This window comes from Pteropus vampyrus, unplaced genomic scaffold (assembly GCF_000151845.1).
Source record: "Pteropus vampyrus isolate Shadow unplaced genomic scaffold, Pvam_2.0 Scaffold726, whole genome shotgun sequence".
NCBI lineage: Eukaryota > Metazoa > Chordata > Mammalia > Chiroptera > Pteropodidae > Pteropus > Pteropus vampyrus.
This window is the reverse complement of record NW_011889507.1, coordinates 78,597-95,850: the sequence shown is the minus strand read 5'-3', so window position 1 is coordinate 95,850 and position 17,254 is coordinate 78,597. Positions and strand designations below refer to the sequence as shown.

Sequence of the window (17,254 nt, the reverse complement as noted above, 5' to 3'; positions counted from 1 at the left end):
AAAAAATTTTTATGGTGACATTGGTTAACGAAATCCAGTTAGCTTCAGCTGTACACGGACTGTAGTGGCACTTACTTTATTTAAATCAGGCTTGCTCACAATCGGCCTCAGGGCTCAGCTCAGATGTCTCTACACACACAAACACACATCTATCTATCGATCTATCGATCTGTCGATCTACCTATCTATCTACCTTCCTACCATCTGTCTGTCTGTCCGTACATCCATCCATTCACACGATTTAATTTTATCGGTGGACAGCCGCTTTGCCAGACAGCACATGGCCTTGGGGAAATCATGGTGAATAGGGCAGATGTGTCTCTTCCCTTCTGGAGCTCATAGCCCAGCATCCCCTCCTCCAGGAAGCCTTCTCTCCAGGCTGAAAAAGGACCCTCTCTCTGAGTTCCCGCAGCCACCTGTGTCCCGCTGTGTTACTGGCCTTCACAGATACCAAGAAATTATCCGCTTTAGTCCATCTCCTCTGGGGGAGGAGCTGGATCAGTTGCAACCTCTGGACGCACAGCACCCAGCCTGGCATGGGGCCAGCCCCTGGGGAATGTCGGAGGACTTGAACTGGATTAGCGAGGAGGGGTGGGGCTGGCCTCCATCTCCACCTGCCTGCGGCCAGTGTGTGCTGCCCTCCACCAGCCCCCAGGTGCCCCTCTTAGGGCACAGGTGGTCAGTGACAGACAAGCTGGGATGGCATCCAGGGGCCTCTTCATAAACTGGGAGGAGGTTTCCCTGGAGGGGAATATGAGGGAGGGATTGACACAGCAAGAAGCTCCAGGCGAGAGACAGACATTTTAAGACAGCTATGCATCGACGTGGCGTTCTGAATGCTGCCTTTACAGGTGGGAGTCAGCCAGAGTTCTTACTCGTGTGCGAGTTTAACTTTTTAAAGGAGGTCTCCTGGTTGGGGTACAAGGCCCTCAGCACCCAAAGAGGGTGCAGGAGATGCCAGTGAGAAGTTGGGCATGCCCATTTGGCTCCTTGGGACCGGGGGCTGTAGCTGGCGGGGCACATGCTCCTTGGTGAAGTCTGGAAAGGGGACAGAGATCATGTTTGTCCATGCTCTCATTTTATGGCCAAGGGACACAGAGGGGCAAGGGGAGAGCTCTCGGAGCAGAGGACGCAGGGTGACTCGGCTGGATGGCCCTCAGGAGACCTGAAGTCCCGTCGGTGGTGTCATTGGTGCTTTTAAAGTCCCCTCGCAGACCCGAGACTGGGTTTTAGATGACTTGTCCCTGCTCACAGTAGGCCAGTGATGCCTGCTCTTAAAGCTCCTGTTGATGGCACTTCCTGTGCTCCAGACAGCTGCTGAGTGCTTCTCCCTAAATCCTCACAACACCCCTAGAGGTGCGGGGTTCTGTTGTGATGGCCGTTTTAGAGATGAGCAGATAGAGGCTCAGAGACATTAACGTGCTCGAGGGCACAGATCTGGTAAGTGGCAGAGCTGGGATCCGAAGCAGGTCAGGGGGCTGCCACACCTGTGTTCTGAACTTTTCCCCTGGCCAGGGCTGGAGCCAGGTTTCCTCATGCCGCCCCTCCGGGGTCCCGCCTACATCACTGGCCTCTCTCAAGACCAAGAAAGACAGTGAATGAAGAAGTTGTGTCACCTGTGACCATGACCAAACATGATCACGTGGTACAGGAAGGAACCAGTGGCTAAGTATAGATTGTATCGGGGCCGAGAACTTGGCCAGCTTTCTGGCTTTATTTCCTAGTAGAAAGATTCAAGAAGATCTCTGTGCCAACTGTGCAATTTTGGCGCCTTGCCAGCGTTAATGAACCATTGTCCTGAGTTGTACTGTTTTGTCTTTGCTGGAATTGGTGGAAAAGAAGCAGTTCTGACAGGAACAGGGGTTGGTCTGGCTTTGGTTACCAACTGTCTCCAGAGAATATGGTCCATCTCCCTTATACAGATTCCATATTTGTGAAATCGCCTATTCACTAGGATTTATTTGTAAGCCCAAGATCAGTACTCGTGGCTTTTTCCTGGTCATTCATGGACACGTACACAACAGCAGAAAACATGCGCCACCTGACATGCATGCTCCCGGCTGAGATGGAGCGAGGTGATGCTCTGTCTTCTTGGGGGAGCTCTCATAATGCAAGCAAGTCTTTTCAAGGTATATTTAGTGCCATGTTTCTTTTTGTCATTTTGCGTGTTTTGTCTATTTTGCCATTTAAAATGGCCCCCCGGTGTAATGCTGAAGTGCTCTCTGGTGTTTCTAAGCACAAGAAGGCTGGGATGTGCCTTATGGGGAAGATAGTTGGGTGGGATAAGCTTCGTTCAGCCATAGTAGTGATGTTGGCCACGAATTTGATGTTAACGAATCAACAATATATACAGTACTCCCCTCTTATCCTTGGTTTCTCTTTCCACACCTTCAGTTACCTGCAGTCAACTGCAGTCTGAAAATATTAAATGGAAAATTCCAGAAATAAACAATAAGTTTTAAATTGCCCAGAACATGAATCATCCATTTGTCCATTTCCCCATGCTGTTTACACTTCCTGCCCATTAGTTACTTAGTAACCATCTTGGTTATAGGATGGACTCTTGTAGTATCTTCAGTGCTTATGTTCTATTAACTCCAATATTTTATTCATAGTGACCCCAAAGCACAAGAGTAGTGATGCGGGCAATTTGGCTATGCCAAAGAGAAGCCGTAAAGTATATGTATGCATGGGAAAAAACACAGAATATGTAGGGTTCGGTACTATGCTGTAGGGGGCCTACTGTATTAGATAAGGTGTCTTTAAACAGAAACACAATAAAACAAGATTATGTATTGATTGATGGACGAAAATGGTGACCAGAGGCTGGCAGTAACCTAGCCCCTGGGAGCGATGGTTCAGTATTTGCTGATTCAATGTCTGTGGTGACGTTACATTGTAACGAGAATCAGCTGTACTTAACCTTGTGTGTAGCCTTCCAAACCTCAGCAAGGCCCTCCCCCCATTCCACCGGTCTTCGTGCATTTGTGCTCACAGACTGGGTGGTTTTTAAGCAGAAATTTATTGCTCATAGTTCTAGAAGCCGGAAGTCTGTGATCAAGGTGCCAGGGTGGTCAGGCGAGGGCCCTTTTCCGGTAGCAGATGTCTTGCTGTGTCCTCAGTGGAGGAAAGGGCTTGGCAGCAATCTGGGGGGGGGGGGGTCTTTCTTAAAAGGGCACTAATCCCATTCATGAGGGCTCCACCCTCATGACCTAATCACCCCAGACGCCCTGCCTCCTAACACCGTTTCCTCGAATGTTATGACTCCAACTTGTGAATTTGAGGGGGGCATATTCAGACTGCAGCACCACCCAAGGGTGCCCCTCTACTTCCTGTTTAAAGACAGGAGAGGAGAGTGTGAGATTGAGGTGGGGAGAGGAAAGAAACTGGATGGTGAGGAGGCTGCAACAGCCCTCCCTACAGAAACAGCCTTAGTACATTAGACTGAAATTAAATTTTTAAAAATGTTTTTAAAAATATATTAAAAAAAAAAAAATGAGACTGGAGCATTTGCTTTAGGCTACCTGAGAGGAAAGCAGAGCAGGCTTCTCTCTCTCCTTCCCTGTCGCCTGCTAATTCTTCGGCGCGGTCCCGTTCTCTTTCAAGAACTCTTTCAGGATAGGAAAGGAGAGAGAGGGCCCCCGTCTCTGAGGCACTTCTCAAACAAAGCGAAAGGAATTCTGACCACCGCTCCTTTTTTATTAAAGCCCTATATGACATCAAAACCTGCTTTCTCCTCAGGAAGAGCCCCTGAACCCACTTTAAGTGGCTGAGCTTCCATTTTGCTTTCGGCATCCCTGGATGGTGCAGAGAGCTGAGCCTACACCTTCGAGAGCATTCTACAAGTGACTAGATTGCCCATGGCTGCTTGGACTTGCATCTGTTCAATATTTCCTTTTTTTTTTTTTTTAAGCAGCAGAATTGTTTTTCAAATGAAACTTTCCAGTTGTACCACCATTTATTAAACAGTGAATCGGGGACACTCTGGGTACATCCGGGAACCTCCTGTGCCTTTCCCACAGTCGGGAATGCAAACGGGTCTATGCAGACCCGGAGGACCCCACAGACACAGCTGGAAAACTACTCACCTGACTCACGTCCGTGAGAGTCAGACTTTAGCAAACATCAGAATAATGCGGTTACAGCTCAGATGGCTGCTCCCTGCCACCCCAGAGTTCCTGATTCAGGAGGTCCCAAGACTTGGGCATCGCTGACCAGTTCCCAGGTGACGCTGCTACTGTCGGTCTGGGGTCCACACTCGGGGAACCGCTGGGTAAGGAGGTCTTGTCCAGATGCTTTTCTCCTCACCTGTCTGACTATTTATAGCCCCTCAGGGTCGGAGACACCTGTCCCAGCAGCTGGTGGCGGAGGGCTAGCTCCTGCTCAGCCGCATAGCCTCGCGAGAGTTTCCAAATTCAGAAACGGAGTTTTAGAATTTTTCGAAGTTGAAAGCACAGGGAATTCATCCTGACTTACAGCTTCTGTTTTTCCCTCTTGCTCCAGATCCTGTGGTTTATTCTGGTTTCATCTTTTAACTACGGGTGGGTTCAAACTATCTCACAAAGGTTAGGCGAACCTTTTTTGAGCAAGCACCTATTAAAACTGAACAATTAAGGGAGTTATTATGGTTTTAATTTAGGAAAAGGATCACCCACGAGTCTTCTCTGGGTAACAGAATTCCTTTGTACCATTTAAAAGGTACACGTTCATGAGACAAATGTATGTAACCAGTACCCAGCCTGCTGAGTAAATTGGGGTGCACCTATGTGTCTGGTCAGAACCTTTGAGTTTCCAGTGTCCACCTGGCTACCATTAGGTTGAAGCACGTGAGTTGCTATATTTGCAGTTGTCAAATATTAACGATTTCATGTGGTCATATTAACACAGGATTTTGTTTTCATTTTGATTTTTCTTGGTTCGTGAACTGCTTTATCTGTGTAGGTAGATTCTGGCTTTCTGAGTAAAGAGATAAATCTTGTCTGTCTGACTGAGATCAGTTTTTTTGGCTGTCTGTCCTCCCATCTCTGCGTTCTCTGTAACCAGGGCCCATGAGGTATCTTGCACCTGGAGGACCCAAAGAGCTGCTGGTGACGGGGACAGTGATGGGAGTTAGTGACCTGGCTCATCAATCCAGACCAAAGCCTCTTGTATAGTTCAGGCTGGTGTTTATGGCTTTCCTTTTAGTAAACATTTTCCTTTCTGATTGTTTTACTTGGGCCGACTCTGAGGGGAAGGAGGGTCACTGCATTCTGAGGAAGAACTGACAAGCCAGTTCAGGGTTAACTGTGCGGAGCCCGTTTGGGGGCTGTTCAAATTCTCACGTGGGCCGAAGTTCAAGTGCTGGTTTATCTCACTGGCCACTAGAAATAGCTCCATGCGTCTGTCTTGGAGTTTCCAGCCAATTTGCAAGCCCCTCTGGGCACCTTCTGATTTTGGCTTTGTTGCTGTCCGGTGGCTGGGTGTCTCAGAGGTGCATGCTGTATCTGTCAACCATTGCTAGGCTCATTTGATCAGATCCCGGGCCTCCGTTGGGCTGACTGTCTAATCTGAGCCGTCTCTGGCCTCGGCTCTTGGCCTATGACGTGATCGTGTGCACTTGGGGATTCAAGAAAAAAAAATCGAGAGGCCTGTGAGGGAGGCTATTGTGCTAATACCTTCCAGATGGTGATACGAAATGAGAGATAAGACGCTGTTGCCCATCTGGCCCGGCAGGACGTGATGTGTTCGGCCTGTATCTTGGGGGCCGTTATCACCCTTCCATGACAGCCAGGGTCACTTTGGTGTTTGTCCTTGGACAAGGGCTTAATTTGGCAACTCCAGCCGATCTCTGAAGTGAAATTTGCCATCAGTTCAGCGGGGGCTCTGCCAAGAAGGACTCAAAAGCCCCGAACACGAATCAAAAGACAACAGTCGTTGACAGCATCTTGCTGCAGCCGGACGTGTCGGGCCACGGGGCCGAATGCAAGCCCTGAAGGAAGGTCCCGTGTTTCTCAGGTCCTGTGTGGGTGGAAACTGCACCAGAATGGTTAGTGGGACTCGTTGTTATTTGTGAGGACCTTGGCGAGGTACTGAATCAGGGATGGTAACCTCTGACCCCTTCGTGGCGGTTCCTTAGGCATCTGTGTCTAGAAGGCTTCTGAGATCTTGGCCAGTTGGGCCCAGCAGGAAAGACTGCCTTGTCTGCTAAAAGTATGGTGGTTTATGTGCCTTCTTTATCAACTCTACTTGTAAAAAAAATAAATAACAGGCTTAAGTTAAATCATTTTCTTCATCTTCCAAAAATATAGACACCCTATGTGAATTTGTATTCAGCCTTTTTGTTATTTCAGGAAGGCTCGGAAAACATTGATTAACTCCTTAAATGGGAAAAGGGATCCGGACTTCTATAACTAGAAAATCATTCTACCCTCCCCCTGGCCCACTTTCTAGGGGACGAGATCAAGGGAAAGGGAACGTAGATGCCTTGCAGAGAAGAAGGGAGGACAGATGTGTGGACCCCCATCTCAGTGCTCTGCCCACCTCTGTGCCAGGGTTGGCAGCTGTCGCGAGTCCCCCTGAGGGCTGGGGGTGGTGCTGGGCATCGGAAAGGGCCCACCTCTCTCCTTGAAAATGATGTCTTTAAGGCGAGTCACTGCCGGTCCTGGGAGGCTTGAGCAGAGGCTTGAGCCGAGATGGGAGTTAGCAAAGAGAAGCTGGGCTGTCGTTGCCTGCTTCTCATGGCTGCTCCAGCAGCTCAGGGGCCTCAGAGGGACCCTGTGTAAGCTCCTCTTCGGGGTCTAGGACCAGAGCTGGCTTCATGGGTGTGCAGCTCAGGCAGTCACCCAGGGCCCTGCACTCACAAGGGCCCTGTGCTTGGTTCGATGCTCAGCTGTCACCGTCTTGAAATTCTTAACACTTTCGGAATATGGGGCTCGGCGTGTTTACTTTGCATTCCATTTTGTCTGCAAATTACGTTGCTGGTCCTGCCTCAGAGGGTTGGACTCTGGGGTTCCAAGAAGGCAGGACAGTTGTCCCACTGTCCTGTTGGTGGCATGCTTGGGAGGCCAGTGGTGGAAGGGAAGGGCCTCCCACGGGCTGAGCATTTTCCATGTGCCAGGCTCCGTGCTGGGGGCTGGAGAGACCACGTTGAAGGGGAGGAGGACACATTAGCAGAAAATGAGATACTCAGAGGTCAGACCCAGTCCAGCCCGTGCAGGCGGGCATGGTTCCCCCACTGGTTTGAGTGGCACTTCAGGACCGGGGGCGGGGGCGCCGAGAGAGGCAGGCGGGCATTCAGGGCGGGGTCTGCTTGCGCAAAGGCATAGAGGCGGGAAGCTGCCCGGAGCATCGGGAGCATCGGGGGACTGGCGTGATGGGGTGAGAACAGGGCGAGGAGGAGAGGACGAGCCTGGGAGGGGACAGACATGGGTCGTGGGAGCCCACAGGCTGGGGAGCTTCACCTGCATTCCAAAGGCAGGAAGTTTTAGGCAAGGGAAGGACCTGATTAGAACTCAAGTTGGGTCACTCCGGTGTCCGTGTGGATTGGAGGTGCAGGGACCAGAGGGGAGGCAGCCTGTCAGCACAGGATGTGCAGGAGTCCAGCGCAGAGAGGCTGCAGGCTTGGGCCAGCAGAGGTGGCCACACAGAGAGGATCCCGGAAGGCGGAGGGAGGTGACTCAGCATGAGACAGAACCGGGAGAATCAAGGGCAGTCCTGACTTCCGATGCCAGGGCCTGGCCCGCTGGTCGCAGCACTCCACTGAGGAAACCCGGGGGGCGGGAGGGTTAGGAGGGACGAGAAGGAAGTCGGAGCTAGGGGGTGTCTTTGGGGGTCCGCGTGTCAGAGCTTCAGTCGGGAGTCACTGAGCAGAGCGCTGTCGGGGCCTGACCTGCCGCCCAGCCACTGGGGACGGGCTCACAGCAGGCCGGAGGTCAGGAGGGAGGGGAAGCCTCATTCTTAACAGAGCCGTTGAGTCATTTGTTTGGTGCCTTTGGCTGACGGGAGCAGGCCAGTGCAGGAAGGGTGGGGCCCTGGGGGTCAGGCCAACAGTGGAAGGGTGGAGGGAGCAGGCGCCATGGTCTCGGGACTGAAGGAGGCTGCAGAGCCGAGGGGAGCCCGAGGGCGTTCTCAGGGATGGGGGGGCTGCGTGCGACATGGGGGCATCCTCTTTGGTGGAGTATGATTGTCGTGGTGTTTCAGCCTGCAGAGCCGGCCTTGTCCGGAGGCCCCAGATCCAAGGCAGCGTCCCCTCCCCTCTGGTGTTCAGAGACAGAAATCTGTCCCTGCACGTGGACAGTGCCCTGAAAGTCACGGAACCACCAACGAGACCGCCTTCCCGCAGCTCGCGTTAATGAAGTAAAATCTTCCCGGGGCGTGCGGAGGAAGGAGCCCGGCCCGTGTCGCTTCTGTAGGAGGCTAAGTTTTCGACTAGAAGTCGGGTTCGTGAGTGGCGTAGTCACTCCTTACGAATATGATTAAACGTAGAATTCCAACGTGTGAAAATGGTTCTTTCAAGCAGCTTAAAAGCTCCCAATTGTTCGCATCATTGTTTTGAGTCATTCCTTTACGAAAAATATTATTTTAGCCACTGTCCGGGTTCTCACAGGTAACGGTTCGAATAACCGAGGTGTCACTCCGTCTGTGAACCCACTTTGCACTTCTGCTGGGTTCCGCCCAAGCACTCGTCACTTGTGTTCCCTTGCGGGTGGCCTTGCTCCGGGCTTACTCGGGGTCATTATTCTCTGATTTCTGTTTTCCTCCCTGCTTCTGTGGGGCTCCGGGGAGAAGGCAGCGTGGGTTCCAGCCCGGCCTCTGCACCCAGCACCCAGCTCGATCATGGCCAGTCTGGCCAGACACCCCACCCCTCTCTCTGCCTCTGTTTTGAGTGCGCACTGTGGCGGGGTGGAGAGCAGGGGGCTGGCTGGATGTTGGGATGCTGGGGTGAGGGTGATAGATGCAGCCCTGTCCTCGTGGAACTCATGGTCCAGTCTCCCTAGTCGTCTTCAGGTCCTCAGTGGTCCGTGTCACCGAGAGTGAGTGTGGGGCTTCCAGGTGTGTACTAGGGGAGTCCGTTAGAAAGTGGACACGTAGGCGGCAAAGGATCTGGGGCCTCAGTTCACGTTCTGGCTCTGCCACCTACGAGCTTTGTGACCTTGGCCAAGTGACCTCACCTCTGGGAGCCTCAGTTTCCTTATCTGGAAAGTGAGGATGACAACATTCGCCTCAAAGTGTTGTTGGGAGAGTTACCTGAGGCCGTATGTGTAAAGCGCCTAGTACGGGACCGGGCACCCAGCGCTGGGCATTCAGGACTGGGCGCCCAATGCAGGGCACCCAGGGTGACACCCGGAGCAGGGTGCACAGGACCTGGCACCCCATCGGGATGAGCTGCTAATGTTTTTGTAGCTGTTGGTTAGTGGAGGCCAAGGAATCACTGGCCTGACGAGGGGCGAAAGTCGCAAGATGGGACGCAGCATTGTGGGTGCTGAGGGTCTGTCAGGCTGGAGCAACACGGGTGAGGGCGAGGGCGTCAGAAGCGGGGTCGAGTCCAAGGACAGCCCTGCAAGACCTGCCGAGCTGTGACAGGGATTTGGGGCAAGACCGAGGAGCCTTCCAGTGCGTTGGGTGTGGGGCGCCCTTGGCAGCTGTCCTCCAGGCCGGGCAGATGACCTTGTAGGCAGAGTCAGAGAACATGGAAATCAGCAGAACTCCGTTGACACGGATGCCCGAGCGTCCTGCATTCCCGCAGTCTGGGGGCGTTCTGCAGGTGCTCACGTGGGAGGGAGGGCTCTGGAACCTCCAGCCTGGCTTCGACCTCAGGCTGGTCCCAGGCTCTCGGTGCTGAGTCACGTCATTCCAGCTCGGCCACCTTCAGCCCTGCCAGTTCCCCTGCGGACAGCGGCGTGGACAGCTGGAAAGAGGCTAGGAGGCCAGCCCACCCTGAGAACCGTTCCCAGGCTTTACTGTGTGGGGGGCATCGCTAGCCTTGCTCTTTGCCAAAGGAGGGAAATGGCAACCTATTGTGAGTTTCCCATCTTGTGCCTTTTGGCTTCTGAGGGTGTGTGTGCAGGGGGCTGTCTTTCCTGCCCTACATCCTCCAGGGGCCTCCCTGCTCACCGGGTATTTCCCTGGCTGTCCAGCAGGCGGCACTCACCCATTGAATGAAGGACATCCCTCCGCTCTAGAAACGCTTCTCCACCAGGGAGAAGGTTCCTTGATTACCCATCAGCCTTTTCGCCTTGACTTTTCTCACCCTTGGATTTTTGGGGCAAATCTCAGGGAATTTACAAAGTTGTCGTTTAGTTCCTAACTCATAGTTTCATTGTCTGTAAAAGAATTATTAGAAATGATTATAAAAAAGCCCCCTCCTCGAACAAAAATCAAACGAGACGCCCCACAGAGACTCCTGAACACCCAGCTGCCTCTGTCAAAGAACCCCCAGGTTTGCAGGAGCCTCGCGAGGCGGGAATTCACCGCCTGGCCTGGGGGCTGCTGCGGTGTGGGGCGCGCCTCCTCTGTGTCTCAGCGGAGGCCCCCGGAACCGGTGGGGGCCCAGGGAGGCAGTGTGCTGGGTCTTTAAATAGCCATTCCGTGTGGGTCGGTGGCTTGGGTGGGGCGTGGGGGCCTCATGAATGTGCCATTAATGAGCTCAGTTCCACTGGGAATAATTCTCCCTTTGTGTCCCCAGCACCTCCCCAGCTGCTCCCCGTGCCGATCGCTCTGCCCCAGCCCCAGAACACGCATCTTTGCCTTCGGCCTCAGCTGGTGATGCAGTAGAAGCTTCCACCCGCTCCTGCCGGGGTCCGGCCAAGGGCTTGAGCAGGTATTGTACAAAGCTGTCTTTCTCCACAGCCACTGCCCCTGGAGAGGAGGGGCCTGCTGATGTCTGCCTTGTAGGCCTCGGGGTGAGCTGACTTTGGGATAGTGCCCACAAGGCGTTGAAATTTGGACCTGTTATGCCATGTCTGTGATGGGCTGTGATGCCATGTTTGGGCCGCAGTGGATCTGAAGTTTCTCTTGCCGGCAAGCTCGCCATGTAACTATGGGATGCCCTGTGCGGACAAGTTTGTCATCAGGGTTCTCCAAAGAAACAGAGCCAGTAGGTGGTTTATATAGATGTATATATAAAGAGAGAGAGAGGAATGTATTTTAAGAAATTGGCTCATGCAAATGGGGATGGGCAAGTTCAGAATCCGCAGGGCAGGCCGACAGGCTGCAGACCCAGGGACGGGTGATGCTGCAGGTTGAGTCTGACGGCCGTCTGCTGCTGGCAGTTTGCTCTTCCTCAGGGAACGTCAGACTTTTTCTCTTCAGTCCTCTGCCGATCGGATGAGGCCCACCCACGTTACAGAGGGTAATCTGCTTTACTCAGTCTACTGATTTAAATGTTAATCTCATCTACTAAACATACCCTCACAGCAACATCTACCCTGGTGTTTGCTACAGTGGCCTAGCCAAATTGACACACAAAATTAACCACCACGACAAGTACATGGAACTCCTATGTCTATGTAAACAGGTGGTTCTGATTATAAATCATTCTGCTTAGCTACTTAAGTCCCCTAAAGAGCCTTCTTGGCTGTTTTGATGTGAAGAGCTAAGTACACCTGGGTGTGTTGAGAAGGGAAAGCTTGTGGCTCCAGCGAGCAGGGGAGGCACGGAGGTGCCCAGAGCAAGCAGTGGGAAAGGGCGAGACTGTAAGGGGTTGGGGGGAGGGGCAAAGTGGTAGACGATGCCCATTTATTAAACACCCGCTGTGTCTAAGGCAAACCAAGGGCGTCTCCCCAAACACCCACGAACACTCCTGTTCCCAAAGTGCTCGTGCCATCTCACCACTAGGGGGCAGGTTCCCATAGGTTTCCACCCTTGGCCCAAGGCCAGAGGCATCAAAGAAATTTTAAAAATTACTCTTCAATAAATATTCTGCCTTTTAGTTTCATGTAAGTTAAACATACAATTACCGTAGGACTGAGAAAACCCACTTTTAGGAATTTACCGGCGAAAAATGAAAATAGGTATTCACCTAAAAAACCTCTGTGTTGACTGCAGCTTTCTTTATAATCGCTCCAAAATTGAAACCACCCAAATGCCCACCACCTGGTGAATGAATAAACAAATCGTGGTGATCCGTCCTATCGAAGACTACTCAGTAATAAAAAAGGAACAAACTACTGTTCTGTGCAACAAAATAGATGACTCTGAAATGCATTGTGCCAAGTGAAAAAGAACAGACCCAACAAGTTGCATTCTTTATGATTTCATTTATATGACATTCTGGAAAAAGCAAAAAACTATAAGGAACGGAAAACATACCAGTGGTTGCCGGGGGCTGGTTGTCGGGAGTGGGAACTGACTACAGAGGGACATGAGGCTCTTTCAGGGGCAATATGTTTTGATGGTGGTGGTGGCGACATGGCTGTATGTGTCAGAATTCATGAAACTGTATACCTAGAAAGTGTGAATTTTACTGTACGTAAGTTATATCTTGATTTTAAAAAAGAGAACCAAGCTTATCCAAGGGCTAAAATAGATTTTTGATGAAATTAATCTCTATTGCGCGCGCGCGCGCGCGCACACACACACACACACACACACACACACACACACAGCCCTCCAGACCTTTCCCTGAGGCAGATAGTCTGGGGGGTCAGAGAGCTTCTCTGATGTACCCTGGCACCAGGAGTTGCAAGTGACGTCTGCCTGCTTCGGGTCCTTCTTTCCTGAGGTCACCTGGGCTGCAGGTGATAAACTTCCCACACAGGTGCATCCGATCATCTTACGCTTGCTGATTGTTCCCTGGAGCCAACTCTGTTGGTGTTGCTTCTGAATCACATTTATTTATGCATCGGAATGGTCGGTGGCATGAACTTGGGGGTACTCTGGGCCAAACACTGTGCCATAGCCCTTGTGGACTGGACAGCTCACTGGACAAGACGGACACAGAGCGACAGTCCTCGGTGGGACGGAAGAGGGTGCAGCATGGGAGTGGATGGAGCCTGTAACCCCACCAGTCTGGGTGGCTGGAGAGGGCTTCCAGGGGAAGCTGGGAGCTGAGGGCTGAGTGGGCTTAACTACGCATGGGCTGGGGAGAGCACAGGGGAAGGAACAGTGTGTATAGAAACCCGGGGGAAAGAGAAGGGGGCGAAAGCAGAGGTGCCCAGAGCCTGGAGAGGAGGGAAGGTGCGTGGCATGGCGGGCGGGGGCCAGGACCAGCGCCCAGGGTGGGGCACACTGTCACGTTAAGGATTGTTTTTTCCCCTTGATAGAATTTGTTTTATTAATAGATTTCGTTTAAGAACAGTTTTAGCTTTACCAAAACATTGAGACAAGAGTATAAGAAGTTCCCACTTACCCAAGCGTATAGTCTCCCCGAGTATCGACATCTTAGCAACTCTGTGGTGCATTTGGTACCTTTAATGAATCCGTATCGAGACGTGATGTTTAACTGAAGTCCACAGTGTATTCGTAGTTCCTTATTGTTCCCTTAATGTCCTTTTTCTGTCCTGGGACGCCATCGAGGACACCACATTACGTTCAGTCATCATGTTTCCGTAGGCTTCTCTTGGCTATGACAGTTTCTGAGACTTTCCTTATTTTTGATGACCTGGACAATTTTAAGGAGGTATTCTGTAGAATGTCCCTCAACTGGGATTTATCTGATGTTTTTCTCCCGAATAGACTGGACTTATGGGTTTGGGGAGGAAGATCACAGATGTAAAGTGCCATTTTCATCACATCGTATCAAAGGTCCCTGCTGCTGACGTGGTCTGTGACTGTTGGTGTTGTCCTTGATTGCTCGGCGGAGTCCATGTTCATCAGGCGCCTCCCTGTCAGCCTGCTGGCTTTGCCCCCCCTCCGCGTCTCCCCTGGAAGGCATCACTATGTCCAGCCCCCCCCTACGCAGTACAGAGTTGTGCTCACTCTTGAGGGGCAAAGCGTCTACGTGAGCTATTTGTAATTCTTCTGCACAGGGGATCGGTCCTCTCCCCTCTTTATTAATTAATTCGCTTGTGTATATCAGTGCGGACTCATGGGTGTCTTTTATGCTTCCGAGGATAATCCAACGCTACTTTATTTTGTTGCTTAAATTGCTCCAGCTTTGGCTTTCGGCCGTTGACTTTAGGGCTTTATTTTTTAAGAGCCGAGAAGCCCAGAGGTAGGACAGAGCTGTGGTCAGATTCGCGTTTTTAAAGGGTCTCTCTAACTGCCCGGCAGTTCAGGAGTGGACTGAGCGGGGCCCCCGTGCCAGGACGCGGAGCCTCGGGAGGGACAGCTGTGCTTTTAGGACCTTGAGTGCACCCTCCCCTGCACCTTCGGGTGTCACCAGCTCCGCAGGCCATGGCCTGGCTCCAGGGATCCAAATGAGTCTAGTCTTGTCTTTCCCCCACCTCTAGTGGTTCCCTGGGGGTTTTCAAAGCAAGTTTCAAAAATACACAGATGACAGTTTCATTTCATTGAAATAGAATTGTTATCTCCGAGCCTGGGCAGAGTCTGGAGTCCTATCCGTCCGCATTTCCAGCCAGGTTTCTCTTGTTGGAGCCGGCCCGCCTTCTGTGTGTTTTCCCCATGCACAGGGGTGACTGTGGTCCCCGTCACATCTGTGGCTTTGTCGTCCCCTCTGGCCTTGGAGAGGAGCAGCGGGGCAGACCTGGTGTCTTGACAAAGAAAGCCGGGGGCAACATCTTATTACAGAATCGGAATCGACAGATGTTCTGTTCTTGCAAACATGCTGGCTGACTTCCTGCTGCCTCCGCCTGCTGCTGATGGCTGCTGTGGAAATGATGGCACAATCCCCTGTCGCTAGTGCAAATGGCTTTTCTCCAGGAGTTTTCACACCCCCTCCGCTCCCCTGTGCCCATCGGTAATCATTAGGCCACAGCCTTGGGGAGAACAGATGTGACTTTGAGAGAGGCCATGGGGAGCAGAGAGCGCTTCCTTTGCTTCTCAGCCCTGCTCGAAGCAAAGAGCTTATCCTGGGAGAGACACTGCCCGCCGCAGTGGCCAAGCTTCCCACAGGCCTTCCGTCCCTTCAGCGCAGTCCTTCTGCGGTCCTCCCTGGCCAGCATCATGCAGTGACTATTTGAGCTCTAAGAGTCTGAAGCCAGGCAGGGAATCTGATTGTAAGGCATTTCCAGGACCGCAAGTCGAAAGCCCTCACTCAGGCCAAGGCAGCCTCGGCTGACCGCGGGGTGCTGGATCCTGGGGGTCAGGGGGAGGGCTCGTGGCAAAGAGTCTGGTGGGTTGGCCCATGGGTCAGGCGGGATGTGAACCTGAGCAGCTGCCATCCCTGTTCAGAGGTAACACCCCACTCAGCCAGCTGGGGACACTGTCCTTTAGGAATTGATAACTTGGAAACCTGGCCAAGAGCTGCTTGGATAGACCTGGAAAAAATGAGATGGAGGAAAAAATGAGAAGCAGCTGAGCTTCTGCTGGGAGGAAGCTGGCTCCACGGTGCTGATGCAGGAGGCCCAGGGGACTCACCCCTGAGAAAGTCCACCCTGAATGCAGCATGGGGGTGGGGCGGAGGCAGCTGGCCTTGGCTCTCCAGGGTTCTGGCTAGCGGCCCCCAGCCCCTGCCTGCTGTGGACAGCCCAGAATTGCTCCCATCTCTCTCCCAACACTCCTCCCAGATTTGAGGACTTTTCCCAGGCAGGAGAAGGCATGCAGAGACCTCTTTCCAGGCCGACGGTGCCCTTTTGCCTGCCCCTGAAAAGTCCTGCACAGCCTCACACTCTGCCACTCACAGCTCAGCGGTTAATTTTGTAGGGGGAGTCGGGACCATCCTTTGTGTTATAAAGACGTTGGGATTGCTGATGTCGACACAGTCTGGTGACACACTGCTCTGAGAAGATGGGTCTAATCCGGCTTCTTATTTACAGCGGCCATGTCCCATTTCAGTCATTCTCCTGCCTGTCAGACCCCCTTCCTACAGGGCAGACTGGGCCTGGACATGGCGCAGAGTGTCACCATCCTGGCGGGTCAAGCAGAGGCCATCTGGGCTGGATCTCCTGCTCTTGGTCAGTCTCAGGAATGGGAAGTGGTGTTGGACAACCGCTGAGCATCCGATGTGTGCTGGATGGGCGTGTCTGGAAGCTTCTCCTTGCCAGCTTCAGCCTGAGGAGCGGAGGGAGGCTGTTACTTTAGTCTCTGAAATCCACAGAAGGTGGCCTCCTCGGCCTGGGCAGAGCAGGCATGGAGAGGGCAGGACCAAGGTGGGGTCCGCCCTGTGGTCCTTCGCCTTCTCTAGGAGAAGGAGGAAGGAGCGGGGAAGCCAGGGTCTGGCCCTGCTCAGTGGGGCCCGGCTGGGAGAAGATGCAGGGCTCCAGCATGTAACCTCGCCTGGGCCGCAGTCCCGGGACCCCGAGAGCAGCCAGGAAGGGAATCCGACCTGCAGTGGGGTTCAGGGAGGCGCAGATGGTGCTGTGGAGCTCTGAGGAGCCAGTGAAGGCAAGGCTGGAAGTACCCAGCACAGCGCCTGGTGGTAGAAGGTTCCAGAGCCCTGAGGCCCGGGAGCTCGCCCTCCATTCCCGGGTGCCTCTTTATAATTTAAGATTTTGCGCTTCAGGAGGGTGCTTTTCTTCCAAACAGGTGTGTGCCTTCGAGCCCTCAGATCCAGCCGGCAGTGCGGAACTGGGGTTGTCAGGAGCAGGCGTGGTCACAGATGGGAAATAGACCCCCCCCCGCCCAGTCCAAGGGAGAAGCGGGAACAGGGGCAAGGCGCCAGGGAGGTAGGGCGGGAGAGGGGCTTCTCATCAGAGCACACCTGGCCTGGGCCCCTCCCTGCCGAGGGTCTGGCTCCTTGATTGTGCTCAGTTTCTGTTAGACTTGAGCTTAGAAGCTGCGCCAGCAGCCGGGAGAGAGTGCCACGCGCTCCGGTCGGACTGAGTCGGGTCATGCGGTTTCCGTCGGTCTGTCCGCCTGCTCTGCAGACACGTCCTGGGTTTCTTCTGTGCCACATCCCAGGTGTGATATGATGCAGAGCAAGGGGCATGAAGTTGGAGAGACATGCCCTGGATGTGACTTTGGGGAAGTTACTTGACTTCCCTGAGCCTGCGTTACCCATCTTTAGAATGAGGCTGGTGGGTAACTGGAGTGACTGTGAGGTGTGGATGAGACGTATATGAGGCATATGCGAAGGACGTAGCTCCGTGTTTGATCAGCAGGAGGCATTTAATCCACATCGCCCACCCCTAACCGCCGGCAATGCCAGGGGCGCTGGGGGAAGGAAGCAGACAGACACAGCATAACACACGTGACAGACTTCCCAGCAGAGCTGGGA

The 17,254-nt window shown here is 53.0% G+C and overlaps 1 protein-coding gene across 1 annotated transcript in view; it reads left to right on the top strand.

Annotated features, from left to right (window-relative positions):
* LOC105309354 (transforming acidic coiled-coil-containing protein 2-like) overlaps nucleotides 1-17,254 on the top strand; it is a 126,357-nt gene that overhangs the window by 39,695 nt on the left and 69,408 nt on the right. The window contains exon 3 of the mRNA XM_023526157.1: nucleotides 10,652-10,798. Coding sequence (XP_023381925.1) covers nucleotides 10,652-10,798 — 147 coding nt within the window. The remainder of the gene's footprint in view (nucleotides 1-10,651; nucleotides 10,799-17,254) is intronic.